This window comes from Ctenopharyngodon idella, chromosome 4, assembly GCF_019924925.1.
Source record: "Ctenopharyngodon idella isolate HZGC_01 chromosome 4, HZGC01, whole genome shotgun sequence".
NCBI lineage: Eukaryota > Metazoa > Chordata > Actinopteri > Cypriniformes > Xenocyprididae > Ctenopharyngodon > Ctenopharyngodon idella.
This window is the reverse complement of record NC_067223.1, coordinates 4001420-4028942: the sequence shown is the minus strand read 5'-3', so window position 1 is coordinate 4028942 and position 27523 is coordinate 4001420. Positions and strand designations below refer to the sequence as shown.

The following is a 27523-nucleotide window of genomic DNA, read 5'->3' as shown; positions in this document are numbered from 1 at the left end:
AAATCCAATATCGACCAATAATAGAAATACTCAAAAAACTTAAGCTATTAAAAATTCTGAATTGAAATAAAGCAGAAATAAAATAAAAAAAATAACTATTAGATGACAAAACCACATAACAAAATTACTAAAACTTAAATGAAAATGAATGAAAATATAAAAATAACAGCTAATTAATTCAAAATATGAATACATACTATAATAGTATTTAAATAATACTAAAATAACACTGTTAATGTGCTTTTTAGTGGCTATATTAAAAATATAGCACAGCCCCTTGTTTATATTGCTTAAATCAAACAGCATGTGTTTGCAATCTCAAACACACATGCACACACACATGTAAATGTGTCGTTTAATTATTATTCTCAGCGGCAGCGCTCATCCAGCGCACAGAAAATGAAAGTGAGGCTGCCGCTTTTGAGACCTGATAATAATCTGTGTGCTATTTTAAGACGCAACTCCTGCTGTGAAGAGGTGGGGGGCTTTGGTGATGAGGGCTGCTGATGTCACCGCTGTTGCCGGGCAACTGGTATGTTTCCAGTTGGGAGTATGTGACAATGGCTGTTGGCTGTACAAACGACCTTAACGTGGCCCTGAGCTTCGGCACCAGTCTTTTGAGCTGGACGTTGTGTATGCGCGGAGCCTGGCACAGTCTGTCGGGTTTTGACTCTGGTGAAGTTTATCAGTCCGCTAAATCGACTTTACGTGAGGTGACAGGTAGCTGGCAATAACTGGTGATGGCAGGATATTAACTTCAGGATGTGTCAAACCCCAAGCGGTTTCGACCAAAACTTGGTTAAGCACACCTGCTCATTCCTCTTGACTGATTTAATGTTAAAATGTTCAAGTTTTTTGCACCCAAAACATATTAGTTGTAGTGTTCCATCCTATTTCTGACCCTTACAATTAAACATGTTGTATTTTATATGGTACCTATAAGGAAGAAGAGAAAAAATGTAATAAGAAATGTATGTTGGTTACACAAAGCTATGGAACGGCTTCGGAAGATTAGGGGTATAGTGCTCAGGTCTTATGGACCACATGTATGATTTTATGGGGATGCACCAATATGGGCCGTGTCTGAAATCGCCCCCTAAAATTCATTAGTCCACTAATATAGCCCTCATAAAAATGAGTGAGTGAATTCGGACGCTTAGTGCACCAGAGGGGCTGCCGCTTTTGCGTAGTTTGTGCTTCCTGTTTCATAATAATGTAAAAAGTGAATAAAACAAATGATAATTTATACTTTTTAATATATTTTTTAATAATGTAATAATTTCACAGTTAATCTCCAAATTAATGTAGAAACAACATTAAAAAAGACAGTATATTTTAAATACTTGTTTAATGGCATCTTTTTATGAATGAAGGCCAGTATCACTGATACTAATACAGCTACTGATGTCTCCATGAAAATGATTTTTTCCCCCCCAAATTTAAACATTAATTATAGCCATTCAACATTACAGCTATCAATTTATTTATTTATTTATTTATTAACATTTATTAGGCTTCAAAAAATAAAACTTTTAATTCAAGTGAACTTAGAACAATCCTCACATAAATATTAGGTCCAGTCTAACAGGTAGGAAATATATATTGAATAAAGTTATCAAATAGTCTGCACTGCATAAATTATAAATTAAATATAGATTAATCCTTATTAAAGCTGCAAAAGTTCTTAAGTCAAGAGCAGTGAGTAATTTTCTCTGTTACCTTTGTTCTTTGATTAAAGGGTTAGTTCACCCAAAAAATAAATTTCTGTCATTAATTGCTCCACCTCAAGTCCCTCTCCCTCAAGATATTTTTGATGAAATCCGAGGACCACACATAGGCAGCAACGTCATTGCACATTTTGAAATCCAGAAAGGTAGTAAAGACATCATTAAAATAGCCCACGTGACTACAGTGGTTCAACCTTAATGTTTTGAAACGACGAGAATACTTTTTGTGCGCAAAAACAAAACAAAAATAACTTTATTCAACAACTTTTTCTCTTCTATGTCAGTCTCCTATGCTGTTGACGTAGTGAATGCAGTGCAGCGCTTCCATGTTCTACGTCAGAATTACTGCGAAAAAAATTTTAAATGCACATGTGTGACATGTGCATACAAAGTACACGCGGTTACAAAAATCCAGCGGCGATTACATGATAATTTTAAGTTAAGTATAAGTTAAATTGTTAAGAGCAATTAAAATGTATGAGTACAAAATAATAATCTGCCAGTTCTGCTTACTTAAACTTTGAATTTCTTAACTTAAACATTTTGATGTAACTGATTACCTCTTCTTCTTTTTTTTTCTTTGAGTTTTGCCAAGCTATTCATGTTTACAGTGCATGATTTCTTAACATTTGCTTCAAGTCAGTGTAACTATAATATAATAACATTATAGCAGTGCAGGTTGCATCTTTATAAATATATTCATGAAACCATACGACTGACCAATTAATATTTATAAATCATTGTATAATTGAATGTGAACATGTGCATTGAAAACGAAAATACATGACTTTTAAGTCATTTAAAAAAATAATATAAATGTAACTAAAACTGTTCTTATAATGCAGTCTTAATGAGTCTTTACAAATATGTTTATAAAATAGTATAAATAAGTATAAATGGGGCTATAATTCATTATAAGCATGGTCTTTATAGAAAGTGTTACCCTATGCATTTAGACTTTACTGCTCATTTTACTGTTTTTCACCTGCTTTTTGCATAAAAAAGTAGGGAAGTAGATGTATTTGGATGCAGCTTAATTTTTAGCGTGATTTTGCATGTGTTTTGACACTTAAAATCTCCGGTACCTATGCATTATTATCGCATGGAAAAGAGCAACGAGTGCATTCTTCAAAATGTCTAGAAAATCGTATTAGTTTAGAACGACATTGTGTGAGTTAATGACCTATATACTAGTTTCAGAAATAGCAGACTTTCCTGCTCTGTGTGTGTTTGTACACACTGTGTGTCACCTGTGAAAAGTGTTTGAGCTTTTTGCATTACTCACACATGTCAGCGGTGCCAGACAGACTCGTGGCGCCACACGCTGCGATGCCAACAGTTTGTGCCTCACTCTCCGCCTTTCTCTTTTTTTACCAGTTACTCTTTCTCTCACTCTTCATCTCTCTCTCTCTCCCCTGCTGCTCACAGCTTTCCTGTAGCATCTGGCTCCAAGACAGATGACGAACAAGTCTGTGTTCTATTTGTGAACGCTTTGCTCTGTCGTCTAGTGATTGTGAAATATTTTTAACTTTTTTGATCATGTTTATTTATAAGTCAGACGTGTAATTTATGCAAGTACACAAACGCAGATGTGTACGCTGGGTCAGTGCAATGTGAGAGTGCTGCCCTGTTTTAGAGTACATACTTAATATGCGTTCTTGCATTACTGTGGCAGTAACACACTTTCAGTCCCCCTGAAATCAAAATGTAAGTTTTTTATCTTTTAAAATGAATATGTAGCCGTAAGGTTATGAATAAGCTGGTGTGTTCCAAACATTGACACAATTTGCATTTAGGAGATATAAGCATTCAAAACTTAGTCTCTCACTTCCGCTAAAATGGATTACAGATTTTCATGACATCACTGCACACTTCAGCTTGTCATCAGATCTTTTGTCCAATCAAATGCTCTATAGAATCTTAAGTGCCCCGACCCCTACATTATAAATAGACGCTGAAGCTGTGGCTGAAATCGGTCACTTGTTCACACATTTACTATTTTCTACATAGTGAATGGCACATAGTACACTATAAAGCGGGTAGGGAACGATTAAAACAGTGTAAATATGCTTTCTATTGAGGCGAACGAAGTGTCACGCGAACCGCAGCGCACACAGTCTGCTCCGGTCCAGAGATACAATAGCAAAGAGCGGATCATATCCACGAGTCGGCACAGACCACATAACCTATCAGACCCATTTGACCCATGGAGGAGATTAGGAGGAGAAACGGTTAGAGATTAGAAGGAAAATGAGGTTTTACCAAGCTCAACGGCTCTGGCCCAGTTGTGATATAAACAAAACGCTATTGGCTATTTTAAAAAAGGGAACGAGCTTTTTGATATGTCCCGCACTGTCTTCCTGTTTCAGTTGAAATTACGTCAACACATTGAATAATGCTGCGCATTCCAAGGCACTTTAGTGGGCCTTTAAAACATCTGAGCCATTAAACTGGATGTGTTATTTGAGGAAACTAGCTATAAATATGCTGAATGAAGTAACGGAAGTAGTGACAGATTCTGTAACGTGACGTACATCCAAGGAAACTGATTATCCCAAAAAAAAAAAAAGTTGGGTGCGGACTTGTTTCAGTTCAACAGTTGTCGATTGGATGGCGGCAGATCTGAATGCGATCCTGCAGTTGAATGAACCCTTTTCACAGACCGTGATGACGCGTTTCCTTTCACAGTAATCAACATTGAAAATATAGTAAAGTTTTTAATATGTTCATTTTTAAAAATTATTATATAAATAATTAAATTACCTAGTTTGGCAGTAAAAAAAAAAAAAAAAAAAAATGAATTAACACTTGGTGTTTAGGGGAGTGATGGCAAATTTGACATCTTTCTTCTGACTGCTGTAATCAATGTCTATATTTTTCGTGTAAATGCTGTCATTTATTTATTTATTTTTTATGTATTTATTTATTTATTTTGCTATTGAAGCAAAGGGGAATACAAAAATTATATTTGCGATTGTCTCCCGTTCACCACTGTAGACGTTTACCCAGTCATGATGACTTCATCTTCTGAGAACCCCAGAAATGTGAAGAGGGTCCATTGTAAGATAGGGGTGGAGTTTAAAGGTATAAAATGATTGGAGAAGTCTGGTATATGTCACCAGAGAAAAGTGTGTTGACAGGAAGATCAAGTTGAAATTTTGATCATTTCCAAAGAAAAGAAAAAAAGTGAAATATTTGCATGCATGAATTGTTCCAGTGTTATTTTAGTGTTAATTATATACTGTTTTATGAGTTATTTTGAATTAGCTTTAAGTAATATTTCTATATAGTTTTATTTTTGTCAGTTTTAGTCGAACTAAGTCAGTTAGTTCCAAAACAACATTTCTAAATTAAAGGGTTGACCCAAAAATGAAATTTCTGTCATTAATTACTCACCCTCATGTCGTTTCACACCCGTAAGACCTTCGTTCATCTTCAGAACACAAATTAAGATATTTTTGATGAAATTGAAGAGGTTTTTTTTATCCTCAATAGAAAGCAACAAAATTACCACTTTCAAGGTCCAGAAAAGCAGTAAAAACATCGTTAAAATAGTCAGCGTGACTACAGTGGTTCAACCTTAACGTTATGAAGCGACGAAAATACTTTTTGTGCGTCACAACAATAACCCACAACAACCACAGTATATTCCACAAAAGAGAGTAGTTTTTTTTATTCACAAAATCAAACAAAAGAAAAAGAGGGGCATCAGTTTCAGGAGGGGGTATTGCCAAAACAACAAACATAACCAGAGTAACTCCTCATTAACCAACTAACTATACTATAAAGAGAAGAAAACAAAATACAGCAAAATAAGCTACCTCCCTAACTAACATAACCCTACTAATCCCAAAAAGATATAAATGAATCACTAAACTAGTAACCTTAAACTAAAACATAATAGCTGAATCAAAACATACAATGAACAAACTCAAGTTATCACTCACTTCTTCCTTTTACGTCTCAATCATAGACTAATCAGCGAGACAAAGAAAAGAAACTCTACTTCAATAAGTTTGACACAAATGAGGTAAAGATACACAGAGTCACCAAACTATGTGCTTTAACACAATATCAAGTCTGGGGTTGAAGACGAGACCTCAGCTGTTGCATACAATCGAGCCAACACCAACACTGCTCTGATGATAGCTGCAGTTTAAATACTCTCTCTCTCCCCTCTCACATCATCCAACCACAACAGGACATTGATTATTGAAGTCAGGTGGTAATACTTGTTCTGCAGAGAGAGAAAGAACGAGAGAGAGAGAGAGACAAACAAAGCATAGCTTGGGCAGAACAACAATCCCCTTACAACTCTATACGTAACATCCATAACAGCAGTTGGTCACTTTTCAGACATTCTTCGACCTGACAAAGGCCGATTAAACGTTTCAAGCACCGACCAATGGTGACGGGTAGCGCAGGGAACAGTTTTTCATGAAAGTTTTGCATCACCATTTTCTACCCTCTCTCTGACCTTTAGAATTAAACATGTCGCTGTACCTTTAAGATTACTATAGATCATAGGTTAATGTCCTTTCTTCAGATTTGTTAACCTCTTTGCATGGGGAATGAATAACAAGACCCCTTCAAAGTTACCAAATGACGAAAAGTCATTGATATGCAAATATCAGCGGTCATATGTTAATGAGCTTATGTTTGTGACATCAATAGCTCATTCTGAATGACCTGCTTATGCAGCTCTCATCACTATAATTTCTCTCTGTTGTAGAAAGCGGCTCCTCCATCACCGCGTCCTGTGTCGGCCTGGGCTGCTCTCTCACTCCCCCTGCCGGTACGGCCGGTAAAGCTGTGCCCGGATACAACGGTGAGATCCTTCTACATTGTACTTTGGCACGCTTCATGCGGCACGTGTGAGGCTCGTCATTTGTTTATTACTAACTCTTTCTTGTTGATTGATGAGCGATTATGTCTTTTGAGCTTGTAATAGCTAGATAATTCAATAAATGACCAAAACACTTTCTTCATATTTGTCTCATAGTGACAGTGATTGATGATGATATGCAACAGGTGAAACCAAGGACTCTGGGAAATATTGTGGTAAAGTGAGTTATTTTAATCCTTTCATTTTTTTTTCATTTTTATTGATAGAGACAGCATGAAGGGGACAGAAGGGAATGGCTGTAGGATCAGGCTAGATTTGAAACCCGCATGTCGCGTTTGGAGAATATGCACTTACCATGACGCCGCAGGGCTGGGCGTTGAATCACGACACACGTCATGGCGTATCAAGATATATTAACCGGATCACAGTTGTTAATCCTCAAAAGCGTGAACGTGAAATCAAAATGGACTTTTACTTTTCTAATAGCCATTTGTGGTGTTTTAATTCGCAGTTAATCAGTTTATCAAAATGTATCTAGTTGCTCCCCTTTAAAGGCACACTATGTAAGGGAATCACGGGAGGTGTTGTGTTCACGTCTGCAGCCGGTGGAAAAAAGACTCGGGGAGAAATCATATTCATGGATGAGCTAATGTATCAAAGATTTATTAAAATTACTGTAGTATGGAGGGGTGTGGCTGAAAGCCGTTGGAGCAGAACGAGGCCGCTGGAGCGTTGAAAGTTGTTATAATGCTACTCTGTGTTCGCTCTGCGGCTACTACGAGACACTTGTTGCACACTGCAGTAAGCTCAAAGAAACTTTTGGGATAATGTAAGTACACAAGTCAACAAAATATATTTTTAATCCAAAAATCTTCCATATTGTGCCTTTAAAATGAAATCGCTAAGCCATTGTTTTTACCTGTCATATAGAGTCCATGTTTCACAATCCAACCAGTTTCAGTTAAACAAAGTTCCATCCTACATTTTTTGTAGATCCTGTTTTACTCAGAAACGCATTACATATGGACAGTAAAAGTGGGTTGTGATAAATGCTGTTTGATGTTGACTAATAAAAGGACAAACATAATGAAATGTCACCTCTTAAAGTTGGCATTTAAATCCAAAGGTCTTTATTAAGATCATGAGAAAGACCTGTCAAATGTGTCCAAATGTTGATGTGTGACCACACTAAACAGTGCTGATTTAAGAGCTTTTTCTTTAATTGAACTGTATGAAATACACAGTAATAAGCAGCGATGAAAGGGCCCTCGCACCCGGGCTCACCACCACTCGGTGGCCTTAGGAAAACAGTGAACAGTGGGCGACGTGCATGTAAGTGAGTAAATACAGGAGAAATACGGTAAAGTCATTTTGACGTGCCACGCTTCCTGCTGCCAACAGGTGGTGCTTTGACTGAAACATCGAACGGACACGCCCTTCAGCGAAAACTGTCACAATTTAACGTCACAAAGGCCTTTAGATTAGACTGACCAAATATGACATTGATCTGATTAAAGCTCTAGGAGGAGTTTGTTAAAATACGTCTGAAAAAAAGCTGATTTTGCACCCAGGAACTTTTTTGTAGGGTTTGGGCTGTTACACGTGTCTACCGAATTTCATACCTGTACGTGAAACGTAGCGCGAAGGGCGCTTAATTGAAATTTTGTAGGTAGCGCTATCAAGCCGTTTTGCCACACCTAATTCTGAAACCCATATCAGACGTAAATTTTCACCACTTCTGACGCGTGTCCAAAGTTTCATGAGTTTCCGAGCGTGTTTAGGTCCTAAAAAATGCGATTCAGTTCGGAGAAGAAGAAGAATTGACCGAGCCATTACAATAGGGTCCTCACACCATCGGTGCTCGGGCCCTAATAATAATAAAAGATGAATACAAGGATCTTTTACAATGATATGATTGTATGGAAACTGCCCTGTTCTCTTTCTGTTGAACTCTCCCCCTCTCGTAGACGGCCATATTTTGACAGGTGCGTCTGCCCCGATACCCGCCCAGACCCTGCCGCGTCCAAAAGATGATAGCACAACCTCTTTGTTTGATCTTCACAAAATAACTCTTCTTTTCTGTGCTTTCCACTTCTATCTGCTCATCATCTTCCCAACACAATAAAATATTTACTGACACAAATCCAAAGCAGAAGAGAATCTTTTCATCACAGATCTGACTTTAAAATCTCAGTCTTTGTACGAGGACATTAAGCCCGAATGACTAATGGGATCTCGTCTCACACCGTCTGCAAAGAAAAGAGCATTTTCTGTGTTCTTTCAGGCTTTCTTCAAGCGCAGCACACGTCTAAGCCTGGCGACGCGTCTGTCCTCGCCCGCCGCAGAGGGAACTAATCTCAGAGATGTTTGTTTTGTTGTCATTTCTGTTCTTCGGTAGATCTGATGTTAATGAAGAGCGTGTTTGAAAGCCCGTCAGATACACGCTCGGATTAAAAGGAAATTGTGGCGTATAAAACGAGACAATACATAAACACTTTCAGGAGGCCCAGGCTGATTATTATCTCTTATTTTTGAAGTATTTTGAGTGACATGGCCATCAAGGGTTATATCAAAATGAGAAATTAGTAAAAAATGAAATGTATGGTGAAATGTTCTATATAATATAAAATGTCAATTATTATAAGAAATTACGACTTTATTTTGCGGCATTGTATTGAATAACACCGCAACATTTCTCAAAATGTCATCTTTTATGCTCCGCTGAAGAACGTATGTCATACAGGTATGGAACAACATGAGAGTGAGCAAATGATGACAGAATCTTAAAAAAATCTGTATGTTTGCTGTTAATCCTCTGAATTTCAATTCTTTTTTTTTTTCTTCCAATTTTGTGTTCCTCTGAATATTGTCATTCATATTCCTACTTTAAAGCATTCTCTGACCCTGAAAGGTTGAAAACATCGGTAACACTTTATTTTAGGGTATTTTAACTAGTTGCTTATTAGCATGCATGTTACTAGAATATTAGCTGCTTATTAGTAATTAATAAGAACATATAAATGCCTTATTCTGCATGATCTTATTCTACATTCTTAATCCTACCCAATACCTAAACTTAACAACTACCTTACTAACTATTAATAAGCAGTAAATTAGGAGTTTATTGAGGGAAAAGTCGTAGTTAGTGAATACATGTTCCCTATACTAAAGCGTTACCAAAACATCCTGTTCTTTGACGGTTGAAAGAAGAGCAAGGTCACATCTTGATATATATTTTTTTGTTTTGTTCCGAAAACGTGTCTTTTTCTTCTCTCGACAGGCTTCCTCTGCCTCCCGGGGCGGCTCTGAGTCTCTGGCAGAATCAGGTGCTGTTTAAGAAGCTGTACTTCACCAAGTTCCCTGTAAGTATTCAGCTCTATACACACACATGTGTGAAACAAAACATGGTTATAAAGTATCTGGTCCAGTTATTGTGGCCAAAAACTGCCCACTCAGACAGACATGAAGGGATTGACATGCAAAGTAACCAGTGACAGTTTATGTTTTTATATGCTGATTAGGGGCAGGTTTATCTGGATAGACCACACTCCAATAATGGAACACTGTTAGAGAACAAATCCCAGTTAGAAACAGGCACCTCATCCCATGTGATGTCTGGCAGTAGCCACGGGAGATATCTCGGTAGAATGACCAAGCAGACACAGAGCAAATGTGCTACAAAGCATTCTGAAATGTATTCAGAAACAAGGGTCATATTTATAGGCATAGGTCAAGCAACAATCTCCAGGATGTCTCGAGCATCCAGTCATACTACTTAAAGGGTTAGTTCACCTAAAAATGAAAATTCTGTCATCAATTACTCACCCTCGTGTCGTTCCACATCCGTAAGACATTTTTTTATGAAATCCGACAGCTCAGAGAGGCCTGCATCCAGCAAGATCAGTTCCTTTTTCAATGTCGAGAAAGGTACTAAAGACAAGTTTGTGTGACTACAGCGGTTTAAACGTAATATTATAAAGCGACGAGAATACTTTTTGCGCACCAAAAAAAAAAAAAAAAAAAAGCGACTTTATTCAACAATATCTAGTGATGGGTGATTTCCAAACACTGCTTCATGAAGCTTCAATGCTTTACGAATCTTTTGTTACGAATCAGTGGTTCGCAGCGTGTGTCAAAGTGCCAAAAGCATGTGAACTATTGAAATTTCGAAACACTTATGATGTAACAAAGCCTCGTTTACTGAAATCACGTGATTTTGGTGCTCTGAACCTCTGATTCAAAACAAAAGATTCGTAAAGCTTCGAAGCTTCATGAAGCAGTGTTTTGAAATCACCCATCACTTAGATATTGTTGAGTAAAGTCGCTATTTTGTTTTTTTGTGGCGCACAAAAAGTATTCTCGTCACTTCAATATTATAAAGTTGAACCGCTGTAGTCACATGAACTGTTTTAAGTATGTTTTTAGTACCTTTCTGGGCATTGGAAAAGGAAATGATCTTGCTGGCAATGCAGGCCTCACTGAGCCATCAGATTTTATCCAAAATATCTGAATTTGTGTTCTGAAGATAAACGAAGGTTATCTTCAACTTGTGGTTGCGTGCAAGTGTGTTAGTGTTTCCAAGGACTACTAGTTGTTTTGTGTAGGTGTGTCCATAATGTGCACATAACATAACAGAAAAAGGTTGCCCAAGGCAGTGTTGCACAAAGAAAGTCAAAAAGTGAAGGCCAAGATATAAGAAAATATTAATGAAGAATCTATTGAAATAACATTTTGTGGCAGAAAACACCAAAATAAAAAGTGTAGTTTGTGCCTTTGTGATTTGAATTTGTACCCGTGTAAAATATGAAATGGTGAATTTCATCGTAGACAGAATATGTAGTTCACTTCAATCAAGATCTGAGAACGTTCAAGTCTAGCGATTAGTTTTTCCTCACAAGCGCTGATAATACGAAAGCCGCGTACCCAACTTTAGCAATCCGATTTGTGATTCCGACGAGCGTCTTCCAGTCAACCATCAGACGGTCCGCGAACGGCCCGTGGGCCAAGACCGTTAAGTGCAGTTTGATTAGGATGTCTATATCTGTTTCTTTTGATAATAATCAGGCAGGACAGTCATAATCCCATCACAGGACGGCGCTCAGCATGTGCTTTTGCATAATTGCATCTCAGCTGCTGCTGGCTGCATTCAATCCACACTCTGATTGTAACGACAACAGAAAAGTGCGAAGGACGTTTTAATCATTGAATGTATTTTGGATGAAGTACTGCTATTTTCTATGGAGTTAGTTGCAACGAAACTTTGAGGCCTTAAAAAGTGTCATAAAAGCGACCCATATGGCATATCATGAGAAGTATGTTAGCTTTGGGTGAGAAATGAACTGACAATGTTTGGGAGAAGTAATGTTTGAAGGTGGTATATTAGGCATTTTATTTACAAGTTTACAAGTGTACGTTTTTGTTGGTACCGAATATAAGAACCTGACAGAAGTACACACTGGCCTGATAATAGACAAGCATGTAGCATACATTGCATTATAATTACAAAACGTACTGAAATAGAATTTGAAGGCTTCATGAGTTGCCTTATATTTGCCAATTGTGCTATATGTAGAAAAATGTAACATAATGGTAAAAATGTCTTTGTGTGTGGATGTTTGTACTTTAATAGACATCACTGGCACTGAAGTGAGCAAAACGGACCGAGCTGAGAACTGCACGGCAAGCTGCGATTTGTGCTTTTATGGGGTGCAGCGCCATCCAGCGGCTCAAAGAAATATTACACGTACCACTCATGAATGTGTGTTTGTATTTAAAAGTATTTGTATCGTACTCACTCGTAGGGATACTACGACACCATGGACGCAGGGTTTGTGGACGAGGAGGGCTTCTTGTACATCATGTCTCGGTCCGACGACGTCATCAACGTGGCGGGTCACAGGCTGTCCACCGGCGCCCTCGAAGAGGTGCGAGGAGAGGGAGCGTCTCACTCGAGACACAAATAATAATCACAAGCACGTTTTTTGCTGCGGTACCAACAAACCATATCTCGTGTGCGTTTGTCCTTCAGTCTGTCCTGCTGCACCCTTCTGTGGTGGACTGTGCCGTGGTGGGGCTGGAGGACGCCCTGAAGGGACACGTGCCTCTGGCTTTATGTGTGCTCAGGAATGGTGAGGAATGAAGTAAAGCATTTTGTGTAAAGTAGCTTAATCACAAAGAAGAATATACCTTATTGGATGTGTTTTTGTGTGTGTGTTTGTTTGTAGACTGTCAGAAGAGTGAAGAAGCGCTGGCGAACGAGATGGTGAAATTGGTGAGGGACACCATCGGGCCGGTGGCGGCTTTCAGGAAGGTCGTCTTTGTCAAAGCTCTTCCCAAAACCCGCTCGGGAAAAATTCCACGATCGTCTCTCGCTAACCTGGTGAACGACAAGCCTTATAAGGTATTCTTGACGTGATAACTGTTATCAATTAAATAGGTGGACAGCTGCAAATGCTCTTGTTCAGACAAAATTTCTAATTTGGATGTTTATAATGTGAAATGCGTAGATCAGTCCCACCATAGAAGATCCTGAGGTGTTTAAGGACATTGAGAAGATGCTGAGAGAAACTGTGAAACAACCTGGTAAATAATTGACCACCAGATATGGATGCACAGATACACACACACAGGCACGCACACACACACAGCCACTTTCCTCTGTAAGATGTGAGATTCTGTGAAGATCTGCATTAGAGAAATGTGGTTTCCAATAGATTGTACTTGTTACTATGCCATAATATTTTTTAATAATAATAATGTGATACTAAATTGTAAAGAAAAAAGAAAAAGAAAAAAAAAGAGTCATAGATGGTGTTAATAAGATCATTTCTATTTGTTTATAGTTTTGTATTTGTTGGACCAAATAAGCAACATGTTTAGATAAGTCAAATTGGTGAATGTTACAAAAATATGTCTGGGTCACATTTATTTTACCCCAATATCAAGAGAAAAGACAAACAACAAGGAGTTAGTTTTATTTTGTTTTGTTTTTCTATTGTAATGTACAATATCACCTGTGCCAGTGTTAAAGTTTTAAAGGTGTTATTCATGTTGTAGTTTGATTATGCCCAAAAAAAAAATATATATATGTATATATATTGTTTTTCTCTTTTTTTATTGGTAAAATATATGTCCTTGACAGTTTTTGTGAGATTCACCCTGCAACGCACCGCACTATAAATAAATGAATGGATCAATCAAGGTGAAATGTAATGTATTGTAGTACTAGCATAGTGTCAGTTTAAAGAAATGCACTGTAAAAAGATTTCTGACAATGATTGTTATAAAGAAAACCTATTTGACTGTACTTTTATTGACAATGAAAAGTTCTTTGATCACCACATAGTTTTGACCAAGATACAATCAGTAATAAATAAAAAAATGGACACAAAATAAAACGATTCTCTGCGCGTGCAAAACAGGGACGTATAAACCGTCGAAGTGTCAGAAATAACTCAAAGACAGGAAGCGGAGGGCTGTACAAGAGGTTTTCCCTGCATTTTGAACACAAAGAAGAGTTGGACACATCTTTACACCAAAGTAAGTCACAGCAAGTAAGTGTACGATCACTACGAGCTAAGCCTGTCTTTTAGCGATTTCCCCCAACGAGAGGCGGTGGGACACTCCGGAGACGAGGCCAGCCGACCGGCCGCGCCTCGAGGCTCGGCGGGAGCCGTTTTTCGTAGGCCGAGCAGAGCGGTTCGCGTCCAGACGAACACGCGCCGTACTCCGGCGGTATATTTTTGCGCTACCCACGACGGGAAACAATCGGATCACAAACTATACGTGTTTTACATTCTTTCTAACCAAATCAAACAACAACACGTGCGAGCGAATGTTTTAAAGTCGACGCGAGTTAAATGTATCCGATCAATGACGTTCTTGTTGAAAATGTAAAAACGTAGGCTTCCGAAAGTAACGTTAACACTTGGGGGGTGAGCGGTGGCTGTGTTTCAGGAGGGCTAGTTTGCCACAATCTGCCGCAAAGTCACTTTTAGGTTTTGAGCGTAATAGTCGCTTTTCACAATCCAGTTGAAGGATTAATGATGTTTGAAACGAACACCCAGGCAATAGTAGTTTATGAATAATATTTAGTTTGACACGTAAACACGTCACGTCACAGAAGTAAATGGCTCGCAAATGCCGTTTTACGACATCCTGTACTTTTGACCTACTTGCTGAGTGGAGGCGTTTTTGTAAGAGTTTCGGTCAGACCTCCAGCAGACGTATATTGCGCTCCATAGGGGTACGAGCCAAAAAAATAGCGAGGCATTACCTCGGACGGTACAAATAGTTTTTTAGGCGAGGGGCTTCCAATCGGCAAACCGTAACGGGCCTCAAAACGCACGAAGAAGCGAAAGAAAAACAACAGCATGTCGAATAGTAGGGGAAAAGCGGGAACGGCAGCATCGTTTAAAACCGTGACGTTAAAAGACGCAATGTGCACAAAGTCTGAACGTGTCATTTATCTTTTTATACAGACATGTGTATATATATCGTTTATATTTCTTTATGTATTTCTATATATAAAACAACTTTATTTATAGTGATTTACAGTTGAACCTACACATCCCCTGTAGAAGAAATACACAGTACTTAAGCCAAAGGAGGCGCGTGGCATAAAAGACAGAGAGGGCGGCGGACGCCCGGGTCGCGGCCTCGGCGAGCGCGGAGGAGCGGGACGGGGGAGGCCGGCACGCCTTCACCCCCACCTCCTCGCCCTGTCCTCCGCAGGCTTCCGTTGTTCTCTTGGCAGTGTGACTCGTCAGAATCGTTTGTTCGGGCCAACTTGAAGGTACGACTCTGAAAGAAACACGAAAGACAAGTTGTACATGAACACAAGCGGTCTTTGCAGTTTCGAAACAGAAACAGTTTTGGGACGACGTGAGAATGAGTAAAGATGAGAAACGAGCTTGACGGAGTTAGTTCCGTGGACTTGCTGTTGTTACTCGTGAATAAGCCTGTATTACTGCTGTAGTTAGAGCAGGAACGAAGGCTTTGTCGGGACAGCATTGTTGTAGCGCACGTGTTTGAGACGAGCAATCACGCGGTACGCCAAAAAGGCTCAGTGGATTTCAAACCGCGATAAGTAACGCGCTTACCCACAGAACGAGACGGTACTGCTTATCGTGTAACATTTCCCATTATGAATTATGATACAGCCGTCTGTGGGGGCGAGATTGTTTTTTCACCACCAGCGAATCACTCCAGCGTTTGCGGAACGGAAGCGCAAGCAGCGGCGGAGGAGGAGGGGGGGAGGAGCCGGGCCCACGGGCTTTGGCGGTCGGACTCATTGCTTTTTGGTTGATGTCTGAGGGCTTGCAGCAATAGCGGGAGAGTTTTGTTCCAGCATACACAAGTTCCTCCATTTTCTCTGAGAAGTTCAGAAGCGTAGATGCCGGAGAGAGGGAGGCTGAAGTATGTTATCCTGGCTTCCCTTGTTGAATCTTGGAGCAGTTGCAGTTTCTCTGAAGTAAACTTTGTGGGCAGGGCTCAGCTGGAATTGTGTCTGTGAGCAGCGGTTGTTGTGGCTGCTTGGTGTTTTCATTGTCCTTGTTGGGGATAATATATGAACTGCATTCACGTTCAAGTGCTGATGTGAAGTCCTGTGTGTGGCATTTTGGTTGAGTGGAGTGGCACACAGTGCTAAAGGATGATGGAGGAAGAAGTAGATCTTGTCCTTTAGAACTCTTGCACCAAGTTTGTTTGGGTGGAGACCATCTGATTTAAACAGCTGTCTCGTACCCCTTTTCCACCAGCACAAACTGGGTGCCAGTTTGAAGTTGGTTCAGCTTATGAGCCTTCTAAGCACTGGTTTGCCTTTCCACAGACTAGAGAGCCAGCACAGAGTCAGGTGTAACGTCACTGTATACACGTCATCTTTCACGGCAGCGCCAAACACAAACACACCAAGCTTGTTTGAGATGCATCGGCTTCTCGCAGACCGATCGGCGCACGACATCAAAGCATCGCAAGAGCAATCCAAACACACACGGAGTCGTATGCTCTACAAACGCTCCTGCGGCACTCTGATGTCACATGCCGATTGGTCCGTGCAGCTCTGATGTGTGTCGAACGAGCCTTCCATCAACAATGGCGGACTTTTCGTTGCTATTGACGCTCACGGCTTTGCGAACCGACGTCGGCATCCATCCAGCTTGCTGTAATTTGAATAGATGGCGATTACGATCGAGCTGCTATTAGCTTGAGTAGCTGCTATTTCCTAAATGGCGGTCAAAAGTTTCCTTTTTTTCCTACTTGTACACCAGCAGTGTTTGGTGCTACTTATGAACCGATTTGAAACTAGGCTCTGGCTCTGAAGCAGAACTCAAACAGCCTTGGTGGAAAAGGGGTATTTGACTCCTGAAAAGTTTTTAATAAAGTTCAGTTCTGTCAGGTTGCATTTATTTAGTAGCCATGTATTTTAGACCATGCAACCCTTGGAATCATATTAGTTCCTGTCGTTAGGAGTGGTCCACTGATGAATGACTGAATTTTCAGTCTTCTGAGTGTTTAAGGAGTGCTCTTTCAGAATAGCACTGTTTCCCACATGAAGGGTTATCTGCTTTGCAGTTTTGTGCTTTTTCAGAACGTTCTGAAGTTTACTTCAGAAACTGTTGCTCGAGGAAAGCAGCATGTAGTTGTAGGCCTGCTGCTAATGTTTGTGACCCACTATCAGAGCGCTGGACTGCGCAGCGCCCTGAGCAGAATGCCGCTGGCTGATATGATATAGGTGTGATCATGTTTGGGGATTGTTCACCCACATTTGTGAAAGCTTTAAATATGTTGTGAAGATGTAGAGGGGGTGGTAGGATACCCGTTGGCAAGTTAGCACAAGCTATATGCTAGCACAGCAATATGTTGTACTTGTGTCAATGTGATGGCTTGAGTGCTTTTAGGTGTCGCTCCCCGTTTATGTCATGAGTTAATGTGGTGAAGTTCATCAGTTCCTGCTTATTTAGCGGAGGAGCGCTGGATTCACAGGAGTCACCGGCTGTGTGATGCTTTCCTGTGTGTTCTGGCAGTAAGCAAGAGAGTCCAAACAGTAGCTAAGCTGGAAGTAGAAAGTAGCGTTGGCTGAAGTTGTAGTTCCACGTAATAAGTGTAGCGTCATGGCTGTTTGTCTGCAGATACTATCAGTCATGTTTGGCCAGTATGTTTGAGTAGTGTAAATGCTGGTGCACTTGTGTCAGTTGAGTTGATTGATTGGTGATGTGACAGCAAAGTGTTACTTATTGGATGTATTGATTTAAAGAGTGTTTTTGTAGCAGATGGCAGAGGAGAGGGGCAATGAGATGTTTGTCAAGCAAACATAGCAAGGCTGAAAGGGACTTTATTGATGGCAGGTTGTTTGTGTGTGTGGGAGTCACTCACAGCTTGTAGCTTTCATGTTCTCTCAGCAAGAGTAGGTCCTCACAGTGGAGCTGTCCAGACGCTGTACTGCTGATGGTCCAACTGCACACAAACAAACAAGCTGAGTGAGTGAGTGAGTGAGTGTGTGAGAGAGAGAGAGAGTGTGTGTGTGTGTTTGTTTGTTTGTCTGTCTGTCTGTCTTTGTCTGTGCCTGACATGCATCCATACATGCATCCATCCATTCATCCATCCAAAGAACCATCCATTCATTGTAAAAGTGGGTGTGGGGTTTGATTGGTTTCCTAATTGGTGTGTTTTTCAGGTGTGGAAGTCAGACTTTTTTAAAATGAGAGTAACTAAATCACCTTGGAGGTGTGATGAGGCATTGAGAAGCACTTCTGTATGAATGTTTGTATTTGGAACATGATGATGTGTCATTGTGAGAGTTTGTTTAGTGTATGTCTGTGTGTGTGTGTGTGTGATTGTGTGTGTGCGCCATTCCACATTTGAAGATGTTGTGGGGATGGGGGAAAAAACCAAAGTAGGAATACAGCAGGCTGTTTATATTATGTAGGATGAATGGAGACAAGTGGTGTGATTGGTAGAAGCAGATATTTCTTGTATTTGAGCTGCTATGAAATAAATCAGTATGGCACAATGAAAAAAAAAAGAAGAGAAAAACAAAACAATGACATGGTTAGTATAGTGTGTGTTGTTGAAGTGGTTAATATCCAAACACAGAGTACGGGAAGATCCAGCAACACTGAGGAGAGGTGTTAGAAGGGGACATGAATAAAATAGCAGTTCTCAGTGCATTAGAGATCCAGCGCATATATGGCAGCTCTTGTCATTGGTTGTGAGTAGCGAGGAGGTGGAGCTGTGGTGTGCTCGCTAAGTAATTGTTGATGAGGAAAATGTGCAGAGAGGGTCACGTGACTTGGCCCAAAGCGTGTGGTTGGGTAATTGAAGAGAAGCGGCAGCTGAGGATGACGAGGTAGCGGGTACACAAGCAGTCAGTGCGCCTGGAGCGGCAGCGGAAGCGGCAGCCCTCGTGCGGCAGGCGTCGTGCTCCTCCCTTGTCGTGTGAAGACCGGCTCGTGTAAAGACATGCGACTCGACCTGCGCGACTCCACCCAGCGGGGACACCGGGCAAGGCCACTTTCGCTCAGCCTGCTCCTCCTTCACAACTGCGACAAGCACCCTGGAACTCCTCAGACAAACACAGGTAGGACACTTTGCCTCTGCAGCCCAACAACTTCCTTCTTTCCTTCATTAAATGCTGCTTCTGTGGCTTCTGTGACAAGGCTTGGAGCTACACTGCACAATTGTGCTCCTCCAGGAAAAGGAGTTCAAATCCCTTCACACAAAACAGCTCTCTCCATCACTCAAGCCACACAGTACTGCAATTTCAGCACACATTTCCAACAAAAAAAAAAACACCACCATCTCAACTCCAATTCCATAACATGCTACCAGGAAGCACCCATAACACCACATCCACCACTTGACACACCAGTAACCACAGTTTCCCAGGAATTGCAACTCCAAAACAAACAAATAAAGAAATACATCAATACTTTCCAGTGTGGTTGGTCAGTCAGTCTCTCTCTCTCTCTCTCTCTCTCTCTCTCTTTCTCTCACACACCTCACTCCTACTATCAGAGAACCAAGGTCACCTAAGCAGCCTAAAATAAAGCACTTTAAACATGCATTCATTCATTCATCATCTCACTAACCTGTGCTTTCCACTCTATAAAACACAACACCAAGCACAACTCACTGCCACATATATGTCATGAACTCAAACTCTCACAGGTAACCATAGTGTACCTCTGGTAGAATGAGCTCTCAGCCCGTGACACAAATACTCCTTAGTGTCTTTGTTCTCTCCACATACTGACACGCAATCCTGAACCCGAGTCAGTAAATCACACCTCATCTCCAGCAATCCACAGCACACCTGACTTATGAACAAAGCAGGATATTCACTAAAATGCCCAGGAATAAAGCAGCCTTTAACAAAACTACCTTTCAATCAATGCTATCTATAAGCTCAAAAGGCACTTAGGAGTCAAGAACACACACATACCACCACTTTCCAAACCGTTCTGATACAGGCACCTTTTAGAAACCTGCATGCAAGTAGGCATTGACCTAGAGTGTTTCTGTCAATCGACACACATATACCTTTGTGGTGCACGAATGCTCTGCCCTCATTCCTGCACAAAACAGCACACGTCTGCAACAGAACAAAGGCGACAATGTTTTTGGACACACCGTACCTCAAACACATTCCGTTGCCCGTCGCACGTACGCCGCGCTAACGCAGCTGTCACGTTCTAAACGGTCTCGAACTTTAACATCTCACGGCCAAGGCCCAGAGAACTACTGTGTCTGTGTGGAACGGGAAAGGCCAGGCCTGGTCATGCAGGAGCTGGATTATTTCCAACAGCCATCATTCCCCCGGGTTCAGGCCAATCCTTATTGTCAAGAGGACAGACTAAAGATAAAGTTGCTTGATGACAATTCAAAGGGAGTCCCCCAACTCCATCTTGTGCCAACCTACAGAAACCTTTAAGAGGCACTCTGAGAGGAATGCTTGTCCCGGAAATGTCGCATCTCTGCAACACGTGCCGGGAAGCCTGGAATCGGGCTTCGTTCCCCTCGGCGCCCTGGTCTTCTTGTCGTGACGGCTGCTGTCCTGCACCTTCTTTACAAGGTCCGAGTCCCCCCGTCACGCTGCCAGCTCTGGAAGATGGGAGGGAGGACTGCATCCTCTTTATCATCTTCTACATCCACCTCCAAGACACAAGCGATCGCCCTACTTTCTTCGTACTCTCCCCATCTGTGCCGTCTTTGTCCGCAGAGAGACGCGGGGTGGGTTGGTGCTGGAAAGATCCATGGACGCGACTTTGCATTCAGTGCTCCGACACCCTTAACGGTAACGCGACGCAGTGCAGACGCTCTGCGTTAGCGTGCGTGGAACAGAGAACTATGTAGAGCTGCTAAAATATTTTTGGCGAATAAACGGCACAATTTCTTTTCAAATCTTGTCCTTTGTATTTTTCCTGTCGTCGCTAACCTACTGTATTTATTGCTGCTACGCCATGACCGGCACGTCTCTCTGGACTCATGTCCGTGAAAGGACCAAAGGTCGCCGTGATGCCGCTCCAAATCGCTCTTGACGTACGCTTGACAGGTATGGTTCACGGTTAAGAAAGGACGGGAGACATTGAGACCACGTGAGGGGGTACGAGTACACTGCACTGTAGGGACGAGGGTCGGGAATGCCACACGGTTCGAGGCGCTGTCATATCTGACCTTGAAACCAGTCCAAATACATGTCGTCAGGACTGTCATCCATCACCTCGTACAGGACTACCCAGCAGCAGTCCGTAAAAAAACAACAGAAACACAGTCAACCTTGTGTGTAACTGGCTATGTTTGGAATAGTGTCCCAGCACACTACTCGTATTATTTTTTTTCACTTTTTCTCAAAACAATACACAGAATACCATGATTACCTATTACATTTGCCAAAATATGTATTCATGGAATACTTCACCCAAGTTTGAATGTGCAAAACAAAACAGCAGTATTAAGCATCAGTCTTTTCCTCACACAAACCTACTGTAAACATAAATATTCTATCTATTTTTATGAAGCAAATCAACATAATACAATGATTTCTGAAAGATCACGTGACACTAAAGACTGGCGTAATGGCTGCTGAAAATTTATAAAAGAAATAATTCAAATATACCAAACCATAGCATACTACAGATAAATACATTCGGATTATTTTACACATTATTTTAATGTTTTACCGAGTACTACAGATGAAGGCCAGTATCTACCTTACATCAATATTGGCAACTCTGTTGAACTGAAATCAGGACTGAACTGCAAATGATCAAATATTAGGTTTAGCAAATTATTTGATTGATTTATTTATCTATCAGTCTATCAAAAATTACAAATACAACAACTTTCCATAGGCCTTTTTCACAAGATTCATAAATCACGTGACACGGGGTAAACTTAGTTCCGCTGTGGGTCTACGGCTATTAGATTGATGTGCTCTTTTCTCAAATATCGCTTCTTACCTTTTCTGTTTTGTCTGTTTTCCAAGTTGCTGTTGTATAATCTACAAAGAAATGATGTTCTACTTGTTTGTAGCATATACGGCCACTCGGACCGTTGCTCGAATTTTTCCCGCCAGGTGGATTTATTTTACCGGCTGTCGTACGGTATAGGCTACGCAGCTACTCCTTCGGCAATTCCCCTGATCGTATCACGTACGACGAACGTTATTTATATAATTAATTCATTAAAAAAATTAACTCCCAATATATACTTCAATGGGGGATATAAAGTCATGAGATACATAATATTGTTGTGAGTTTAATACGTTTTTAAAAATAAATAGCATGTATTAATCTCGTATGGCATCACATCCCACGTTCAAGCATATGTTATAACTAATCCTGATCGATTAAAATGATTAAACTAAGACATAATTCATTTCCAACACCACACTGTACACAACTATCAGTCTTTGCATTAATGTTGCAACAGCACAATAACACTGTGCATAATACACACTTTAAAATGATGACGACAGGAAAATATGAGTGAGAGATGACTGAAGTGTTTATATATATATCCACAAATATCCAGGGTGCAAGCAGAACTGTTTCATGAGTCAGAGGATCAGGCTTGCGCGATAAGGGAGCCGCCAGCTGATCGTTTCCCCGGCACGTCACGAAAAACACTTTATACATCCCAATGTGCATACTATCCACCCTCAATAGTACTGAATATTACTAATGTCACATAGACTACTATTTAGGATGGATAGTATGCACGTTGAGACGCAGGCGCTGTCTTTACAGCACACGGAGCGCGATAACGCACAGCCGCGCCAAACGGACGCGGAGAATGTAACCAGTTTAACCGCCGTCGCTTCAAATTATTTCTTAAATTTAGCTCTTAATGACAGCTCTGTAGTCTCACCAATAATTCACCAAGACCGTTCATACATTTTCATGACATTTAATTCGTAAAACGACTTTGATTCCCGAGCTGGTTCTGATCGAGGCTCGGCTATCTATCGCTGTAACCGGAAAAACTTTTACCCGGCGTGGATCGTTCCGGAAGCCAAAAACCCGGAAGTGTGAAATAGGCCTATTTAAGTGTACTTAAATTGATATTCACAAAATTCAAACCCATTGCAATATCACATATAGCTGTGCCTTTTATATAGTGTTTGGTGTCAATAACTCACATTAATGATTTAAACCATTAGTTATACAATGACTAATTAAACTATTTGTTATCAGTACACTTACACCTGCATGTTTTAACCATTTAAGTTAATGCATTGAACAACAAACATTAATTGACAAATTACCACATTTTCCTAGGCCTTAAACTATATATATATATATAAAGGACTGTCAAAAACACATGCAGTTACTTTTTTCAGTTGTAATGCATTACAAATATTTAACACAGTTAACGCAGCATCCATTTTTTTTCCCCTCATTCTTTAGCTGCGCTACAGTTTATGATCATGCTATCGTTCGTTCAAGTGCTATTAAACCGTTCAAGAGCGATAAGATGCTAAAATTACAACTGAAATCTGTACTGGCACGCTGTCTGTGAATCTCACGCACGAACAGACAAAAACACACAAAAGTATGCCAAAATGTGCGCTTTGTTGAGTATTCAGGGTTCCCGCTCTTTTTCAGCAATCATTTTCCAGGACTTTTCCAAGACGTTTTCAATTTTACTATGACAGGAATAAAAGATAAGGATCACACCCTAAATTAATTTATTGCCATGACTGAACTATAAAATCAGTTTTTAATATGAGCTCTTAACCATACATTATGACAAATTGTTCTCGTTACCAGTGTCCATATCGTAGCAAAAAATATTGTTTTAACTGTTTTAAGGTCTTGTTTAACTATTTGAAAGTAAAAATATTAGTCAAAGACAAAGTCGATGAACAACAAAGAAACCCATAACACCTAATAGAATATGTGGCAGGTCTATTAGTTATTTCTGTCCCGTCCAATGCTGGTTATTACCATGTCAATCAATATAATTTTGGATTCAATCCTGCATTTAAATAAGTTAGTCGTTCCCAAAACTTTGCAGTGTGTATACTTAGCAGCGTGAAAAACTTTCAAATTGCGAATGGGTTATATACAGATTTTCCTTTTCAGCTGTCAATCACCAGCGCAACTGTTATAATCAATGAAGCTGGCTACACTGCACAGTGAATCTCTTATTGACCTCATATCGCATCAAAATTATTAATTAGCAAGTTACTGAATTAGGTAGCTGCTTGCTAATTAACATTTTCTGCAAACATTTGAGCAGTTAATAGCATTAGCTAACTGCTGCAAGTGGCAACACAAGACTAAACATCATCATTGAAAATATTATGTCAAAACTCAACGTTCCTGAACGTCGCACTTTCTGCAACTAACGGTAATTGTTTTTGGCCAGTGATAAACTTTTTGTTCTCGACTAAAGAAAAACCTAAGAACTAAAAAATAATTTTCAAGGACATTTTTCATTTTCTCTCATTTTCCATGTGTTTTCCAGGACTGGAAAGTTTGTCATCAATTTTCCAGGTTTTCAAGGTTTTACAGGACAAGAGGGAACCCTGGTATACTCTTAAGCACGTTCTTAAATAAGTTAAATAAAGTGACCGTAAAGACTTGTGAGGAGATCAGAGGTGCGTCCGATCCGCGTCATGTGCGGCAGGTCTTAAAGTGACGGCGGCCTAATAAACCCGCTGCTGCGATGTCCGTCGTTAATGTTAATCAAAGAACAAAAGACGAAAGAGAGAATAACTCGCTGCTCTTGACTGAACTTTTATAGCTTTATCAAGGATTAATCGATATTTCATTGATAATTTATGCAGTGAACACTGTCAAGTGTTTGATTATTCAATTTCTGTAGGCCTATATTTCCTACCTGTTACTTTAAAGATGTAAAATATACTGTTTTTATGTTGTTTCTACATTAATTTAGAGATTAAATGTGAAATTATTATAATATGAACATATATTCAAAACTTTAAAGTTAAGCACAACTAATTACAGAAAAATGTGTTATTAGTTAGTCCATACAGGGCACACAATAAACAATCCTTAAGATTGAAATTTTTCAGACAAATTTCAAAACATTTCCAAACAAGTTAATATTGTTACATTTTAGACATAATTTTGTCTGTTTTTGCTCTGTTTCACCCTAGAATAGTTCCAACAAAGCCACAGCCAAAGTGTTGTGCATCTCCAAACAACACACATCAGTGTTTCGTTACTGAATCATTTTTGTTTAACTAATCTACTAACGGTGTTTCGTTTAACTAATCGATTTAGCCAAACTAAATCAAGCTAAACTTTCTGTGTAAATATACCTAAATGCCACATCACATGTTATATCTTGCAGCGTTATTCATTATTTTGGTGTTGATGACTATTTGCATCAAAACCTTCAGAATTGCCCATTTCTATAGCTGTCCATTTGACATATGAATAAATGAATGAATTTTCTTTCTTTCTCTCTCTCTCTCTAAAAAATTAACAAAAAGTAAATTAAGTTAGTATAAAGCACAATGCTACTATACCATCCCAAACATAGCCTCAGTTTCAAACCACTTTTAACTACGGGGATTTTTTGCCCTCTGGCCGACTTTTGTGCTGTGTTTGTCAATATCCGCTTTGAACAGTACTGTGTGAGTTCTCGTGCGCACGTCTCACCCTCTGGTGGCAGTCTGCGTGAGTGTGCGGAGGTGGCAGTGAGGCGAAAGCCTGCGGGCAGGGTCTCTGCTGAGCCGGGCATCATGCTGATCCCGTGGACGTCCCGCGGAGGAAACTGCCTCCTCCACGACGGCCCTCTGAAGTCTTTCTCGTCGCACTGCGGATGGTCCAAAGACAAATTTAGGCCAAAGTGTTATTTTACGCTGCTTGTAGCAGCAAATAATTACAGAAACTATTTATATATATATATGCTTTTAGCTTTGCTGTGCGATTGATGTAAGCTTACATTGGCTCAATGCACAATGCACTGTCAAGGTCAGTGGAAAAAAACAAAAACAAAATGTTGATTAAATTCTAATAAATATACTTAGAATTCATGAACCCTCATAAGTTTTTCAGTCATTTTTTTATCGTTTGGTCCAGTTTTTACTCAACATTTGTTATTTATGCAGATCGACTAAAGTATACAACACGCTAATCTCAAACTCAATTGTCATTTGAGCCGTTCCGTTTGGAACTTGCGGACTTTGGAAAGCGCTCATACTAAATACATAAAGTTTTTGAGGTTCTTATTCTTTTACGACAGCAATGCAGCTCAATAAGGATTTAGAACAGGCCGCTGTTGATTGTTCAGTTCCAAAAATAAATAAATCAATAAATCAATCAAAAAAAAGGATAAGAAACTGGTGCTTGACCTCATCTAATCGCCTCTCTGTTCCCAGTGCCAGCAGATTGTTGTACTCTCTTTCAAGGATTTGTCTAGCCTGTGGGAGAAAAAAAGGTGCATTAAATATTATTCCCTCAAAATAAACATGTCAAGACTGAAAGAGTGTGTGTGTGTGTATGGGGACCTGAGTGTTTTGGTTGGGGATCTGCAACAGCAGGGCCAGGCTGCTGTAGTCAAAGTTGTCGTCGAGCGCGATGAGCGCCCCGTGCACGCCGCTTTCTAACAGGATGTTGGCGTAGTCGCGGAGCCCGATGCTCTGGACCCAGCGAATCACCCGGTCGTTACTCCACACCAGCACGTCTATGCAAATACAAACGGAAAATGCTAGTGGGTGTTTTTTGTTCGTTCAAACGTCACAAATACCTTTACCGGTGGCCCCAGGGGACTATTTCCTAGTGGCTTCTACCTACCTCTTATCTCGTGCTGGCTGCTCTCTCTGCGTCTCTCCAGCTCCTTCCTGTCATAGTTGAGCTTCTTCAAACACATAATGCCGTACTGCAGGCTGGTTCTGTTACAAATAATACATCCATATTACAATCAAAGCGACTTCAATTGTGGTGAAGTCTGCTCTGATTTAATCACTCGATTGGATACTAATGTTTTAAAGGATTCTTTTGACATCAATGTTTCTAGACTGTTGACCTGTGAAAGCTGTCCACCATTTTTAAATGCACTCTGAGGTCCTTCTTGGTGAGGTGGTCCAACATGCGCGCGTCCACCAAACACTCCATGAAGTAGCTGCGGTACTGAGGTAGACCGAGACTGGGCAGCCACTCGTTCCCAATCCACTCGTGATTCATGTCCCCGTATGCCAGCGTCTAAAGGACACGCGCACGTAACACGTTACGTTTAACAACCGTGTGATGAAAGGAGCTACTATGTGTAGTCTACACACTTTATAAAGCCTTAGTTGCATGTTCACTGGGATGTAACTTTATTCATATTTCAATAAATTTATACTAATTAATCACATTACATTTAAGTCAGATTACATTTAAGTCACACTAAAGGCATTTATAATGTTATAAAAACATGTGTATTTCAAATAAATGCTGTTTATTGAACTTTCTATTCATCAAGTAATCCTGAC

At 40.2% G+C, this 27523-nt stretch overlaps 2 protein-coding genes across 16 annotated transcripts in view; one reads left to right on the top strand and one right to left on the bottom strand.

Annotated features, from left to right (window-relative positions):
• Nucleotides 1-13879, top strand: part of acss3 (acyl-CoA synthetase short chain family member 3) — a 43147-nt gene extending 29268 nt beyond the window's left edge. Inside the window, exons 10-16 of the mRNA XM_051890709.1 lie at nucleotides 6460-6555; nucleotides 6730-6793; nucleotides 9854-9935; nucleotides 12375-12497; nucleotides 12602-12701; nucleotides 12798-12973; nucleotides 13080-13879. Coding sequence (XP_051746669.1) covers nucleotides 6460-6555; nucleotides 6730-6793; nucleotides 9854-9935; nucleotides 12375-12497; nucleotides 12602-12701; nucleotides 12798-12973; nucleotides 13080-13163 — 725 coding nt within the window. The 3' untranslated portion in view covers nucleotides 13164-13879. The remainder of the gene's footprint in view (nucleotides 1-6459; nucleotides 6556-6729; nucleotides 6794-9853; nucleotides 9936-12374; nucleotides 12498-12601; nucleotides 12702-12797; nucleotides 12974-13079) is intronic.
• ppfia2 (PTPRF interacting protein alpha 2) overlaps nucleotides 13851-27523 on the bottom strand; it is a 188186-nt gene continuing 174513 nt past the window's right edge. For 11 of the 15 annotated variants that reach the window (XM_051890693.1, XM_051890695.1, XM_051890694.1 and 8 more), the window contains 8 exons: nucleotides 27076-27251; nucleotides 26844-26941; nucleotides 26558-26733; nucleotides 26402-26470; nucleotides 25707-25863; nucleotides 21247-21303; nucleotides 17947-18027; nucleotides 13851-15375 (listed from right to left, as the gene is read on the bottom strand). In XM_051890693.1, coding sequence (XP_051746653.1) covers nucleotides 17969-18027; nucleotides 21247-21303; nucleotides 25707-25863; nucleotides 26402-26470; nucleotides 26558-26733; nucleotides 26844-26941; nucleotides 27076-27251 — 792 coding nt within the window. In that variant the 3' untranslated portion in view covers nucleotides 13851-15375; nucleotides 17947-17968. The remainder of the gene's footprint in view (nucleotides 15376-17946; nucleotides 18028-21246; nucleotides 21304-25706; nucleotides 25864-26401; nucleotides 26471-26557; nucleotides 26734-26843; nucleotides 26942-27075; nucleotides 27252-27523) is intronic. The other 4 variants (XM_051890699.1, XM_051890706.1, XM_051890707.1 and 1 more) reach the window with 2 other exon arrangements.